The 14,146-nt window shown below is 45.8% G+C and overlaps 1 protein-coding gene across 1 annotated transcript; it reads right to left on the bottom strand.

Annotated features, from left to right (window-relative positions):
• Nucleotides 1-1,368: 1,368 nt before the first annotated feature.
• LOC132406667 (uncharacterized) lies at nucleotides 1,369-13,601 on the bottom strand. Its single transcript, XM_059992532.1, has 2 exons — nucleotides 13,517-13,601; nucleotides 1,369-4,012 (listed from the first exon to the last, which is right to left on the bottom strand). The coding sequence occupies exon 2, from the start codon at nucleotides 3,585-3,587 to the stop codon at nucleotides 2,214-2,216; it is 1,374 nt and encodes a 457-aa protein (XP_059848515.1). The 5' UTR covers nucleotides 3,588-4,012; nucleotides 13,517-13,601; the 3' UTR covers nucleotides 1,369-2,213.
• Between the last annotated feature and the right edge of the window lie 545 nt (nucleotides 13,602-14,146).

The following is a 14,146-nucleotide window of genomic DNA, read 5'->3' as shown; positions in this document are numbered from 1 at the left end:
CCAAAGTCCTATTGCCTTTGGCTACTATAAGATAAAGTGTCTATTTACATAACGCAGGAATTCACACAATCAGGAAATGGACAGATAGTTGTAGTCAGTGTAGTTTCAGTCATCCCATAACTAACTCAGGTATTCCTTAAGACAAGAAATTCTGTTGATGCTGGAAATCTAGAGCAACACACACAACATGCCGGAGAACTCAGCAGCTCAGACAGCATGTACTGAAATAAATAGTCGACATTTTGGGCCGAGGCCCTTCTTCAGGACTGGAAAGGAAAGGGGAAGATGCCAAAATAAAAAGGTGGGGGCAGGGGAAGAAGTCGAAACTCGAAGGTGGTAAGTGAAGCTAGGTAGGTGGGGGAAGTGTAATGAAGAAAGAAGCTGAGAAGTGAAAGATGGAAAAAAGTAAAGGGTGAGAGAAAAAGGAATCTAACAGGAGAGACAAGTGGACAATGGGAGAAGGGGAAGGAGGAGATAAGCAGGTGAGGAGAAGAGTAAGAGAGGGCCAAAGTGCAGAGATGTAAAAAAGAGAAAGGGGAAGGAGAAAAAATCTTACCAGAAGTTGGAGAAATCTATGTTCATACCATCAGGTTGAAGGCTATTTGCTATTGCACCTCCAACCTGAGAGTGACCTCATCATGGCAGAAAAGGAGACCATGGACTGACATTTCAGAATGGAAGTGGAGATTTGAATTGAAATCACAAACACAAGAAAATCTGCAGTTGCTGGAAATCCAAGCAATACACTCAAAATGATGGAGGAACTCAGCAGGCCTGGCCGCTTCTACAGAAAAGAGTACAGCCAACGTTTCAGGGCAAGGAGGGAATAAGTGCCAGGAGGGAGATGAGTGAGGTGTGATGAATGGACAAGGGAATGATGGTGAGTGAATCCCGGCAGAAAGCAGAGAGTGCAGGGGAGGTAAAGATGCGCCAGGTATTCCTTGTCCCAGATGATCAATGCCTGAACTCTTTAGAACAATACTAGTTTAAAATACATGGAGACACTCAAGTAACAGTATCCTTCTTTCTTCTCTGAGGCTTTTTTCAACATTTTCATCCCTGTGTTCCTGAGGGAGAAGACTTCTGAAGGAGTGGACTCTGCTTCATCTCTCGACACACTCCCCATTCTTTAAAGACGAGTTTGACAACTATTGCAATCTTTTCCTGACCCAATGTCCTCATACAGTGATTTGATCTTATGTCACAGTACAGAAAGGAACCATTCAGCCCATTGGGTCAATACTGGCTCACATTTGAGGACTCCCATATATCTTATTCTCCCCTCTTGAGCTGAGACAAGAGTCTTTGATAAGTCCTTGAGTATCCAAAGCAAGGATCGACACAAGGTATCAAAATGGAGCAAGGACTAAGCACAGAACAAATTCAAGATTCAAGATTCAAAAACTTTATCGTCATTCTAACCATACATCAGCTCTGCAGGGCAGAATGAGAGCATTTCCCAGGAGCAGTGCAATCATAACATAACAAACGCAACACTAAATAATAAACATAACAATAAATAGTAAAACACAACAGCCACATGTCAGTTAAAAACAAGTTATAAGTGTCCAAAGCAGAGTCAGGTAGAGCAGTTATTTAGAAGTCTGACTGCCTGTGGGAGGAAGCTGTTTAGTAGCCTTGTGGTTTTAGTTTTGACACTCCTGTAACGTTTGCCTGATGGCAGAAGAACAAACAGTTCATGGAGAGGGTGTGAGGGGTCTTTAATGATGTACCTGATGCACCGTCAATAACTCTCAGAGACATGAGGTGAGATATAGGCTTTTATTGGCTGGAAGAAAGAACAAGCAGCAATTGACCACCACACTACCTCCTGGAGACTGAGGCCGGGGCTGTGTCTTCAAACGCCTTTATACCGGGGTCCGTGGGAGGAGCCACAGGAGCAGTCAGCAGGGTGGGCGTGACCAGACAGGTATATGTAGTTCACCACATTCACCCCCCCCACCTTTGTTTTAAAAGTGATTCCCCATGGGGCGAAGTTTCTTACAAGTATAGTTACTTGTTAGTCTATCAGGTGGTCGAATCTGTCGCTGCGATCTATGTAGCACCGGCTGTGATTGCACAGGTGCCGGTGGTGATTGCATCGGAGACGGTGGTTGTGCTAGTTCTGGCCTGACTGGAGGTGTCAGCCCACTAGGTGTCAGTGAACCCTCATGCGTGTACGAGGCGCCCGGTATGCGAGTGTCATGAGGAGTCTATGTAGGGCTTGGTGTGCGCGGTGTCAGGTGGGTATACACCTCGGTGGGTACAGGGTTCATAGTTACCATGGAGTGTTCGGGGTAGTGGTCTGCTGCTCCTGCGGGCGCCAGGTCGTGGACGAAGACTGTGTCCTCCTGCCCATCAGGTAAGACCACGTAGGCATACTGGGGGTTTGCATGTAGTAGGTGAACCCTCTCGACCATCAGGGAGTATTTATTGCTCCGCACATGTTTCCAGAGCAGCACTGGCCCTGGGGACGTCAGCCAAGCCGGGAGGGTGGTCCCAGTGGCAGACTTCCTGGGAAAAGAGAATAGGCGCTCATGAGGGGTGGCATTGGTGGACGTACATAACAGAGAGCGGATAGAGTGGAGTGCCTCGGGGAGGACCTCCTGCCATCGAGAGACCGGCAACCCTTTTGACTTAAGGACTAAAAGTGTGGCCTTCCACACTGTGGCATTCTCCCTCTCCAACTGTCCATTACCCCGGGGATTATAGCTCGTGGTCCTACTAGTAGCAATGCCCCTTGCCAGCAGGTACTGGCGCAGCTCGTCACTCATAAAGGAGAACCCTCTATCACTGTGGATATAGCAGGGATATCCGAACAGAGTGAAGAGCTGGCGCAGGGCTTTTATGACGGATGTGGTAGTGGTGTCGGGGCAGGGGATGGCAAAGGGGAACCGCGAGTACTCGTTGATAATGTTGAGAAAGTAGACATTGCGGTCGGTGGAGGGAAGGGGGCCCTTAAAGTCAACACTCGGTCGCTCAAAGGGGCGGGTGCCCTTGATAAGTTGCGCCTTTTCAGGACGGTAGAAGTGCGGTTTACACTCAGCGCAAACTTGGCTGTCCCTGGTCATCGTCCTGATGTCCTCAAGGGAGTACGGCATGTTCCAGGCTTTCACGAAATGGTAAAATCGGGTGACCCCTGGGTGGCAAAGATGTGCATGGCGGGCGTATAGCTGGTCAAGCTGTGCGTTGGCACACATTCCCCAGAATAGGGCATCAGGGGGCTCATTGAGCCTTCCAGGCCGGTACAGGATATCATAGTTGTAGGTGGAGAGTTCGATTCTCCACCGCAAAATTTTATCATTTTTGATTTTGCCCCGCTGTTGGTTGCTGAACATGAACGCAACCGAGCGCTGGTCGGTCAGCAAGGTGAACCTTTTGCCGGCGAGATAGTGCCTCCAGTGCCTAACAGCCTCCACTATGGCCTGGGCTTCTTTCTCCACCGCGGAGTGCCGAATTTCAGGGCCTTGAAGGGTACGAGAAAAGAATGCTACTGGCCTGCTTGCCTGATTGAGGGTAGCAGCAAGCGTGAAATCGGAGGCGTCACTCTCTACTTGGAAGGGAATGGTCTCATCCACCGCATGCATCGTTGCTTTGGTAATGTCCCCTGAAGGCCGTGCAGTCCTCGGCAGAGGGGAAATGTGGTAGACTTGACCGGGGGCGGGCCTTGTCTGCGTAATGGGGGACCCATTGGGCGTAATAGGAAAAGAAGCCCAGGCACCGTTTGAGGGCTTTGAGAGTGATGGGAAGAGGGAGTTCTAACAGGGTTAATACGGTTGGGATCAGGGCCAATGACCCCGTTCTCCACGACATACCCAATGATAGTGAGTTGGGTGGTTCTGAACACACACTTGTCCCTGTTATAAGTAAGGTTCAGGGCTTTGGCCACTTGGAAAAATCGCTGGAGGTTGGTGTTGTGATCCGGCCAGTTGTGACCACAGATGGTGATGTTATCCAGATAGGGAAATGTGGTCTTCAGTTGGCACTGGTCCACCATCCGGTCCATTTCCCTCTGGAAGACAGAGACACCATTTATGACATCGAAGGGGACGCGCAGGAAGTGATAGAGCCTGCCGCCCGCCTCGAAGGTCGTGTAGGGGCGGTCCTCCGGGAGGATGGGGAACTGGTGGTAAGCGGATTTCAGATTTATGGTCGAGTACACCTTGTACTGAACTATCTGGTTGACCAGATCTGCGATGCGGGGTAGGGGGTACGCGTCGAGCTGCGTGAACCTATTGATGGTTTTGCTATAGTCTACGACCATCCTATTTTTCTGCCCGGTCCGAACAACAACCACCTGGGCCCTCCAAGGGCTTGTGCTTGGCTCAATGATCCCCTCCCTGAGCAGCCACTGCACCTCCGACTGAATGAAGGCCCTGTCTCCCGCGCTGTACCTCCTGCTTTTAGTTGCCACAGGTTTACAGTCGGGGGTCAGGTTGATTAACAGTGGTGGGGGAGGGATCTTGAGGGTGGAGAGGCTGCAAGTGGTGTCAGTAGCGCAGCTGTCGGCATGGTGCTCGGTGGGATGTGTGGGTCAGTGTGTGTGTGTGGTCAGTAGCGGGGTATATGATGAAGTCCCACAAAACTGAGGATTCCGGACAGTGAGTGGTGGGAGGGGCCCGTCATATGCCATAGTCATACTTCCAAGGTGGCTCTGGAAGTCCAGCCCCAATAGCACAGGCGCGCACAGTTGAGGCATGACCAGTAGTGCAAAGTCCCGATATTCTGTGCCCTGCACCACCAATGTTGCTACACAACCCACCCGGATGTCTGTGGAATACGACCCAGAAGCCAAGGTGACCCTCTGGCTACCGGCCGTGTCACGAGTCCACTGCGTTGCACCGTGTCCGGATTAATAAACCTCTCAGTGCTGCCCGTGTCAAACAGGCATCTAGTCCTGTGCCCCTCCACCAGGATGTCCATCATTGACCTTGCAAGCTGGTGTGGGGTGCTTTGGTCGAGGGTTATGGAGGCCAGAGTTGAACCGCCGTCTTGGTGCCCGGTAAGCACCGGTGGGTCGGGGGCGGGGCGAGGTGGCGCCGACAAAGATGGCTGCCCCCATGTCTCGCACGAGGCGGGCAGGCAAGATGGCGGCCCCCATGCCTCACACACGGTGCTGCCCAACCCCGCTCATGGTTTAGACTTACAGACCTCGGCGAAATGGCCCTTCTTTCCGCACCTGGAGCAGGTCGCTTCTCGGGCCGGGCAGCGTTTTTGGGGGTGCTTTTCGAGTCCTCAGAAGTAACACTGCGCGGACTTGCGACTGGCAGCAGCTGTGGTCAGTTTCAGGGAGTTCGTGGACTCGCAACTGGCAGCAGCCAAGGTCGATTTGCTCGCGGGTGGTGGGGTCTGCGGTGTCCACGGGACCAGCGAGGGATTGCATGGCTGGACAGCATCAGCATTGTGCAGAGCAGCCTCCAGCGTGTCGGCCGTCTCGATCGCTGAGCGTAAGGTAAAATTGGCATTTTCCAGCAGCCACTGGCACACGTACACTGACCTGATCCCTGTAAGGAAGGCGTCTCTTACCAGGAGCTCCACATGCTGTTCCGCTGTCAGTCCCTTGCAGTCACAGGCCCAAGTGAGTGTCTGTAGGGCTCGGAGACACTCAGCACTCGACTCGCCGGTTCACTGCTAAGCGATGTCTTGCATAGACGGTGTTCACCGGCCACAGGTACTGTCTTTTGAGGGCGTCCAGTGCCCCTTGGTAGGTCGGCAGGTCTCTGATAAGGGAGAATACTTTCGGACTGACTCTGGAGAGGAGGATTTTGTACATTGTGGCAGGCTCAGTCACTGGAATCACTTCCAAGTATGATTGGAAGCATGCAAGCCAGAGTTCAAAGGCAAGAGCTGCTTCTGGAGCTTGAGGGTCCAAGTCTAATTTTTCCGGACGTAAAATACTCTCCAGTTTTAAAACTTCCAGCCAATAAAATTGATGCATCAATAACTCAATAACTCAATTGAGGCATCAAGCCTCAATAACTCTCGGAGACTTGAGGCGAGATATAGGCTTTTATTGGCTGGAAGAAAGAACAAGCAGCAAGTGACCACCATACTACATCCTGGAGACTGAGGCTGGGGCGGTGTCTCCAATCGCCTTTATACCAGGGTCCGTGGGAGGAGCCACAGGAGCAGTCAGTGGGGGGGGGGGGGGGGGCATGTCCAGACAGGTATATGTAGTTCACCACAGTACTGTGTTTTCTGGAGGCATCAACTCTGAAAGAGGTCTTGGACAGAAGGTAGCAAGACCTCAATAACCTTCTCTGCTCCCCTAACCACTCTCTGCAAGGCTTTTTTGTCAGCAGCATTGCAGCTGGAGTACCAGGTTGTGATGCAAAAGGTCAGCACACTCTCAACCACGCCTCTATAGAATGTAGTTAAGATGTTAGTGGGGAGTGATGCTTGTTTAAGCTTCCTCAGAAAGTGCAATCTCTGCTGGACTCATTTCACAATTCCAGTGGTGTTCCTGAACCAGGTGAGATTGTCCGAGATCTGCACCCCAAGGAACTTGATGTTTTCCACTCTCTCCACTGTGGAGCTGCTGATGCTGAGGGGTGTGTGCTCAGGCTGTGACCATCTGAAATCAACGATCATCACCTTGGTTTGGTGACATTATGCATCAAGTTGTTGTCACTGCACTAGCTCTCTAGGTGTTTGACCTCCTAGATGAAAATGCTTGATGAAAACACTAGTAAGGCTTATGACTGAGATTGAACCAATGTTCAAATGTACCTTAAATGCCCAATTATTGGTGCCCCAATTCTTGATATCATAGTTCCGCTCTGCCAGTCATAGCTGCCTGGAGAGAAATGCACAAGGGTGCAGTTTACTGTCCAAAAGTGATCGTTGAGACAAGACGGCACCTATTCCAATGTCTGAGGTGTCCACTCCTTAATGAAGGGAAGGTCCGGGTTAGGAGAAACCAAGATGGGAGCTGTAGGAAACTGCGGTTTAAGCTCTGCAAAAGCAGCCTCTGTTTCAGTAGTGCAGACAAAAGGGCCCATGGATTTCCAAGGTTCCTGATGAACCTGTGGTATAAGTTAGCAACCCACCAGGAACTGTTAGGACTATTTGATACTGAACGATGATGGCCAGTCTCTGATTGCCCAGGTCTTGGTAGGCTCCATCTCGAGATCGCTATTAGAAATGATGAAACCCAAAAGTAAACAGTCTTCAAGTGAAACTCAGACTTTTCCAACTTGACGTAAACTCCGTGGTCTAGTAGTTTCTTTAAAATGTCCCTGATATGAGTGATGTGGACTTCGAGAAGATTAGATATCTTTCAAGTAGATGAAGGCTTACTTACGGAGAGTATCCTGGAGCACTTTGTTTATAAAGACCTGGAAAACAGCTAGGGCAGTTACAAGACCAAAGAGCATTACCTGGTACTCGTAATGACCGTATTGAATGGTGTCTTCCACTCATCACCCTTCACAATATGGACCAGATTGTAGGCACTCCAGGGGTCTAATTTTGTGAATACCCTCACCCATTGGAGCATCTCGAAAGCCATATTCATAAGAGGAAGGGGATAGTGATTTTTAATTGTAATGCTGTTTAATCCCCTGTAATCAATGCAGTGCCTCAGGCTCCCATTTTTTTGTGTATGACGAAAAAACCTACTAAAGTCTGAAATTCAACCGCATAGTCAACCACTGACTGGCTCCTCTGTTGAATCTTCAACAGGTGGTCTGAGGCTCAGCCGGCCCTGGTGGGGAGATGTAACACCTTCCTCATGGTGGCCATGAGCTCCTCCAAATCTATCCAGAACTCTGACCTACGATCCCAATGCACAGTGGACCAGACCAAGGCTCTTCCAGTCAGGAGAGAGATAATGAAGGCCACTTTTCTGCACTCTGAAGGGAACTGGGATGGCTGGAGTTCAAAAAATAATGAGCATTGGATGAGGAAACCATGGCAAGAGCCAGGGTCACCATCAAATCTCTCAGGGGTTGGAAAATGTACTGAGTACATCTCCAGAGTGGGACCAACTGGTGCTCTCAAGCGACTCTGCTTCTTCCTTGCAAAAGTTGACCAATGTCTACCTGGAGGTCGTGAATCTCTGGGCTCTGTCTGGAAATATCTTTGCTGTGGCTGGTCACAGCGGGTGATGGATTCTGATACCCCGCTAGGTTCATGTGGGCTCAATCGCACTTGAGGAGGATGGCTTGGACCTGAATGCTAGAGTATCCGAAGCAAGTATCGAGACGTGGTATCAAAATGGATCGAGAAGCTGAGCACAAAAGAAATGCTAGACAAAATCAATGCAGGCTTAAGATTGAGCACTGAACCTATATTCAAGTGTTCCTTAAATACGCAAATCTTGCTGCCCAAAACGGGATTATCAATGAACAGAAACATCCCAAGCAACATCCCAAGCCCTTAAAGAAGCCAACTATACGTACTCCAGAGAATTAGAGCATTTAAATCTCGGCAGCTGGTGTGGTTGGGAGTGTCTCGTAACATAATCTCCCACCACCAAAGCAACTTCATTCTCTCTCACATACACCCACCAATTCCAAATTGATGCTTTTTGCTATTAATTCATATCAAGGGTCAATGTACAATAACCAATTAACATACCAAAAGAAGCCAACTCCATTTCAGAGAGAACATGCAAATCCTGTTTTGTTCAGGTCCTCTGATATGGTAAGATGGACTCCTGACGTCACATTCCACTTTGTCTTGGCCTTGCATCTTATCTGTCTACCTGCACTGCACTTTCTCTGTAATTGCAGAGCTTTTAGTCTGTATTCTTTTACTGCTTTTCCCTTGTATTACTTCAATGTACTGATGTGATGAAATGACCTGTATGGATGGCACACAAAACAAAATTCTTCTCTGTATCTGGAGATGTGACAATAATACACCAACGTACTAATATTTACCTGAGCTCAGGATCAAAAATGGATCCCTGGAGGTGTAAGAAAACTGTGCTAACTGTTGCTCCATTATCAAAGGGAGCAAAATTATTTAAGGAAGATAGCAAGATTGTTTTGAAAACAGAAATAATGCCCATAGCAGTGATAAGGTTCTCAGAAAAGTAACAAAATATGACTTAAATGTTGTGCGGAGTGTTCCTGGAAAATGCGTTGGTTCTCTCTGGAATTCAGAATGTGCTTGATACAAGTTTGTTAAACAGTAAGTTTAACCATACACCTAATGCACGGAAGATGAGCGTCAAGTCAAAATTGAGTTCATTGTTCTACGCACATTTCATACCATCCACAGGTGCAATGTAAAATTTACTGCAGCAGCATCACAGGCACATAGCGTCAGATAAGCAGCATTCACAAGAAAAAGATAAATTAAACATAAATGTTACAAGAATGAACACAACCTTAATCGCTACGGTTTAGCATCACTATGATCACTTTGCACTAAAATGGACCTTTTTTTTTGTTTTAATTGTATGTTTGGAAGTGCTACCTATCAGCCTTGTCTGCTCTTACAGATAGGCAAATCAACTCCCTATCAAAAGATTAAGTAATCTTCAGTGCACTCTGTTGGTAATTTGAGCCCTGCTAAATGGATATTTCCTAAATGTTAGTGGAGAATGGAGCTAAAGGATAATAAATCAGCCATGATAGAATGACAGAGCAGACTCTTCGGGTCGAGCGGCCTAATTCTGGTCTTATGTCTTATGGTCTTACAATCTTATGGAGAGTATCTACCTCCTTTGTCTGAATTGAAAGCTGACTCAGTGACCAATTAAAAACAAGGATGCTGCTCCCTAAGAGAAAGAGAACCCACATTTAAGGATCACCCCTTTGCTTCTTCAGGATAAACACATATGACTTGTAAACGACAAGTAATACCTTATGATGGCATTGAGGTGTTTTCTTGCTTATGTCATTAGATATAGGCATCAGATAAGGTCATTCACAGCATTGCTCATGACGTCCTGGATTATGCCTTGTTTCGTAATGCATCTGGCATGTATTTACTCAGTCCATTGGCCATACCAATTGAAGCACTATGCATCTATTTATTCAGTTCAATACAAACATCATACACTAAGGTTAAAAGTCTATAGGTCACATTTGCACATGGTGTGACTGGAATTGATAATCTGATCAAAAGTCTGATTATCACAACAAAATAATCCCTTCTATCTTTTGCTCTTTTGTGGAGATCCCCACCACCTAGATCATGCTCTCTTCTCGCTGCTACCATCAGGTAGAAGGTACAAGAGCCTCAGGACTCATATCACCAGGTTTAAGAACATTTACTACCCCTCAGTCATCATGCCCTTGAACCAAAGGGGATAACTTCACTCAGCTTCGCTTGCCCCATCATTGAAATGTTCCTACAATCAATGACCTCACTTTCAGGATCTCTGAATCTCATGTTCTCGTCATTTATTACTATTTATTTTAATTTGCATTTGTGTAGTTGTTGTCTTCTGTACTCTAGTTGATTTTTCATTGAACCTGGTATAGTTAGTATTCTATAGATTTGCTGAGTATGCCCACAAGAAGATGAATCTCACTGGCTGTATATGGCAACATATATATATATATATACTTCGTTAACAAAATTTACTTTGAAATTTGATTATGATATCCCCTCTCTGTTACTTGAGAGAATGTTTACTGTGAGATATTCTTGGAATTCTCCCATCTTTGTTTGTAGTGCTGGCTCGTGGGTTCAGAGCTGACTGCTGACAGCAATGGAAAGTGTGTTATTTCCTCAGTGCATTAATTAAAATTCATTTGTTTGGCTAGATCTAGAGTTTAAAGCTCAACGTTAATTGTTCTTGAAAAGAAGATGGTGAGCCACTTTCTTGTCTTCTGGTTAAAGTGCTGTTGGGGAAAAAGGTCCAGAGTTTATATCCTACAGCAAAAAAAAGATCAAAACACCAAACGGAAAAACTTGGAAAAAGTTATGGATATGATTCAGTCCATCACAGGTAAAGCCCTCCCACCATTGAGCACATACACACAGAATGTTGCTACAGGAAAGCAGCATCCATCATCAAAGACCCCCCCATGCTGCCACAGGAAGAAGGTACAGGAGCCTCAGGACCCCTCAACAATCAGGTTCTTGAACCAGATAACTTCATTCAACTTCTCCCCAACACTGAACTGTTCCCACAACATATGGACTCACTTTCAAGGACTCTTCATCTCATGTTCTTGATATTTATTGTGTTGTTTTTTTTGTATCTGCACAATTTATTGTCTTTTGCACATTGGTTATTTGTCCGTCCCCTTGGGTGCAACCTCTCTTTTGAAACTGATTCTATTGCGTTCCTTGTATTTACTGTGAATGCCCACAAAGATGAATCCTGGGGTTGTATCTGGTGACATTTATGTACTTTGATAATAGATATACTTAGTACTTCATTGTATTTCCAACCAGGTCTGGTTTGGGGGGAAGTATGCAAGTGCTGATATTCCCATGCACCAGCTAGCCTTGCCGTTCTCAATGTCAGAAATTCTGGGTTTCAAATGCTGTCATACAGGCCTAGGTGCGTGACTTCTGCACGTTTTGCAAAAGCGGGTGCACTGTAAACACAGAGCAGCAGCGGTGGGGTGCAAATGTTTAGGATGGTGGAGGGATTGCAAATGGAATAAGTCACTTTGTCCTGGATGATGTAAAGCTGCACGTCCTGGCAGGAAGGATGCCTTCCAACAAAATCACTGGCATGCTTTATAACTCTTGCTCTCCCATTTCAGCTCCTGCCAAAATGTAGTGCCCATCACAGTGTAATATCTGATAATCTGATATAATTCACTAGATTCAATGACCCAAAGCCAATTTTACTTCCAATATGAGTTGCCAGGCAGTGCCAGCTATGCCTCCAAGTGGCACAAGGGTTGATGGGACTTTGGTGCAGACAAACACTGAAGAAAAGCCATGGGGGCATTAATCATAAACCTTGTGAGGCAACTCTCCTTCCTCTATTGCATGCTCCAAGTACATGATGCAATACTGTGGGTACAATTAACTCTGCTTCTGAAATAAACAGTGTCCAATATGCAATGCTCCTGCATCACATATATAGCATTTACAGCAGAAAATAACTTTCTACCTCTGCACAATCTTCATTTTCAGATTAATCCTGATACAAGAAAGATATTTTTAATGACAACAATGAGAAAACTCAATATATTTTTTGAAGTTCAAATGATGCCTCAAGAAGGCAGCATTTATCATTAAAGGTCCCCACTGTCCAGACCATACATTCTTTTATTGGGCAGGTGGTATGGAAGGCTGAACACCCACACCACCAAGTTCAAGAACAGTTACTTCCCTTCAACCATTCAGTTCTTGAACCAACCTGCACAGCTGATTGATCTTAGGGTCCATTGAAAGGCTGGCACAACATCATGGGTCAAAGGGCCTGTACTGTGCTCCAATGTCCTATATACAATGTCCCAATCATCTCTACATTACAGCAAAGCTTTGACCACTTTGACCGCCTTGCACTCCAATATACATTTTTGTTCCTTCGGATGCGTTCTTACTTTTAAAAAGACGTCTGAAATTTATAACCATGGTATATTCTTCAAATGTTTCAAATCCAGAGCAATGCACACAAAATGCTAGAGGAACTCAGCAGGTCAGGTAGCATTCTATGGAAATGAATAAGCAGCCAAATTTTTGGACCAAGACCCTTCTTCAGGACTGGAAAGGAAGGGGGAAGATGCCAGCATACTTAATGTTTAGTCAATGGTTTTCTTAATTGAATGCTGCTCATCTGATCCAATGTGCAATGTCTGTGCTGCTGCTTAAGGTTTTTCATTGTATCTGTACATACATGTACTCATGCATGTAACAGTTAACTGAACTCTCACTTTTACTTTAAAGGTGATCTCAAGGGATTTGTTTTGGTGAGTGTGTCTCTTTGAGAGCCACTAAATGACTCATCCTGATACAGGGTTTCTACCTGAAACTTCAAAACTTCCTTTCCCTCCTCAGATGCTGTTTGACCAGCAGATTTTGTATGTCATATTCTATCATCTGCAGCCTCTTCCATCTTCATTTTCTTCTGTTCATTAATAATAAAATCTGAAAATAACGGAAGGCCAATACCTGAGAGAAGGTAGACAATGCTTTGTCTATTAGTCAGTGCAAAGGCAGTGTGTTGGGTCTATGAGTGAGCCATGAAGAGCAGGAGCAAGAGAGAGCTGAGTGATACAAGGAGAGGACAGGCTGGGAGGAAGCAATGTTTAGTACTTAAGATCAGAGGCACGATACTTACTAACAGGAGAAACACCACCTTAACCCTCTACCCCTGTGCATCGACTAAGGTTGTTATTGTACAATAAAGGTACTTGGAACCAATTTTAGTGAGCAACATCCTCACCAGAGGTAAAATGGTAATATCCCGGGCAGCTCAGTTATACGTTTTAAGAATGACAGAAAGAATAGGGCTGATTACTGGTGAGGGAAGGGGGGGGGGACAAAAATCACTTATCACACAACAATAAACTTTGATTTTGAATAGAAAATGTATTGTCCTCACACTAGGAGACAGAAGAGATGATTAAATATTTATGCATGAAGGCACCTTTGAAAAGATCTCCACCGACTTCTGTCAACATCCCGTGGCTCGATTTTTTTCTGCAAGTTGAACCAAATATATATAAATTTCCTAGGAGGAATATCAGAAAGGCCTAGAGCCCTACTGTGAGTAATTGCCCTTTTTCTTAGGGAGGGGGATGCAATGAGAAGGAGAGGGAGGGGTGTTCCCCAGGGATATGTGTTTTCTACACTGTAACATGACACATCAGAGCTCCAAGCTGGCAAATAATTAGCTCATACCGGAGGACAAAGGTCTTATTTGCAGGAATTTCATACATTATGGAATGAATAATGCATCACTGTAATGTGTAGGGTCATGGGAACCTGAAATACTAATCAGTGCTGCAGAAAACTGGGAAATTAGTAGATTATAATTTAACTTCTAAGGAAATGATTATTTTCTGAGGGAGTCGAAAAAACTCAAATGTATTTTTTTGAAATTCAAATGATCTCAAAGGTTTTGTTTTGATGAGTGTGTGTCATAGAGCACCACCAAATCTTTTTAAACAGAAATTCACCTTCAGCATTGTTGCTGAAGCCAGTGGGGTTAATTTTAACCCAGGTTGGATGACTGTAATCCATTTAAAATCTCAAATTTCTTTGATTTGCAGAGTAG

Source organism: Hypanus sabinus, chromosome 1 (assembly GCF_030144855.1).
Source record: "Hypanus sabinus isolate sHypSab1 chromosome 1, sHypSab1.hap1, whole genome shotgun sequence".
NCBI classification, from domain to species: Eukaryota; Metazoa; Chordata; class Chondrichthyes; order Myliobatiformes; family Dasyatidae; genus Hypanus; species Hypanus sabinus.
The sequence above is the reverse complement of the archived record's forward strand: the minus strand, read 5'-3'. Positions and strand labels throughout refer to the sequence as shown.

What these genes read in the sequence shown, in the direction of transcription:
- LOC132406667 (XM_059992532.1), bottom strand. Translation starts at nt 3,587, where the DNA reads ATGCATGCGGTGGATGAGACCATTCCCTTCCAAGTAGAGAGTGACGCC.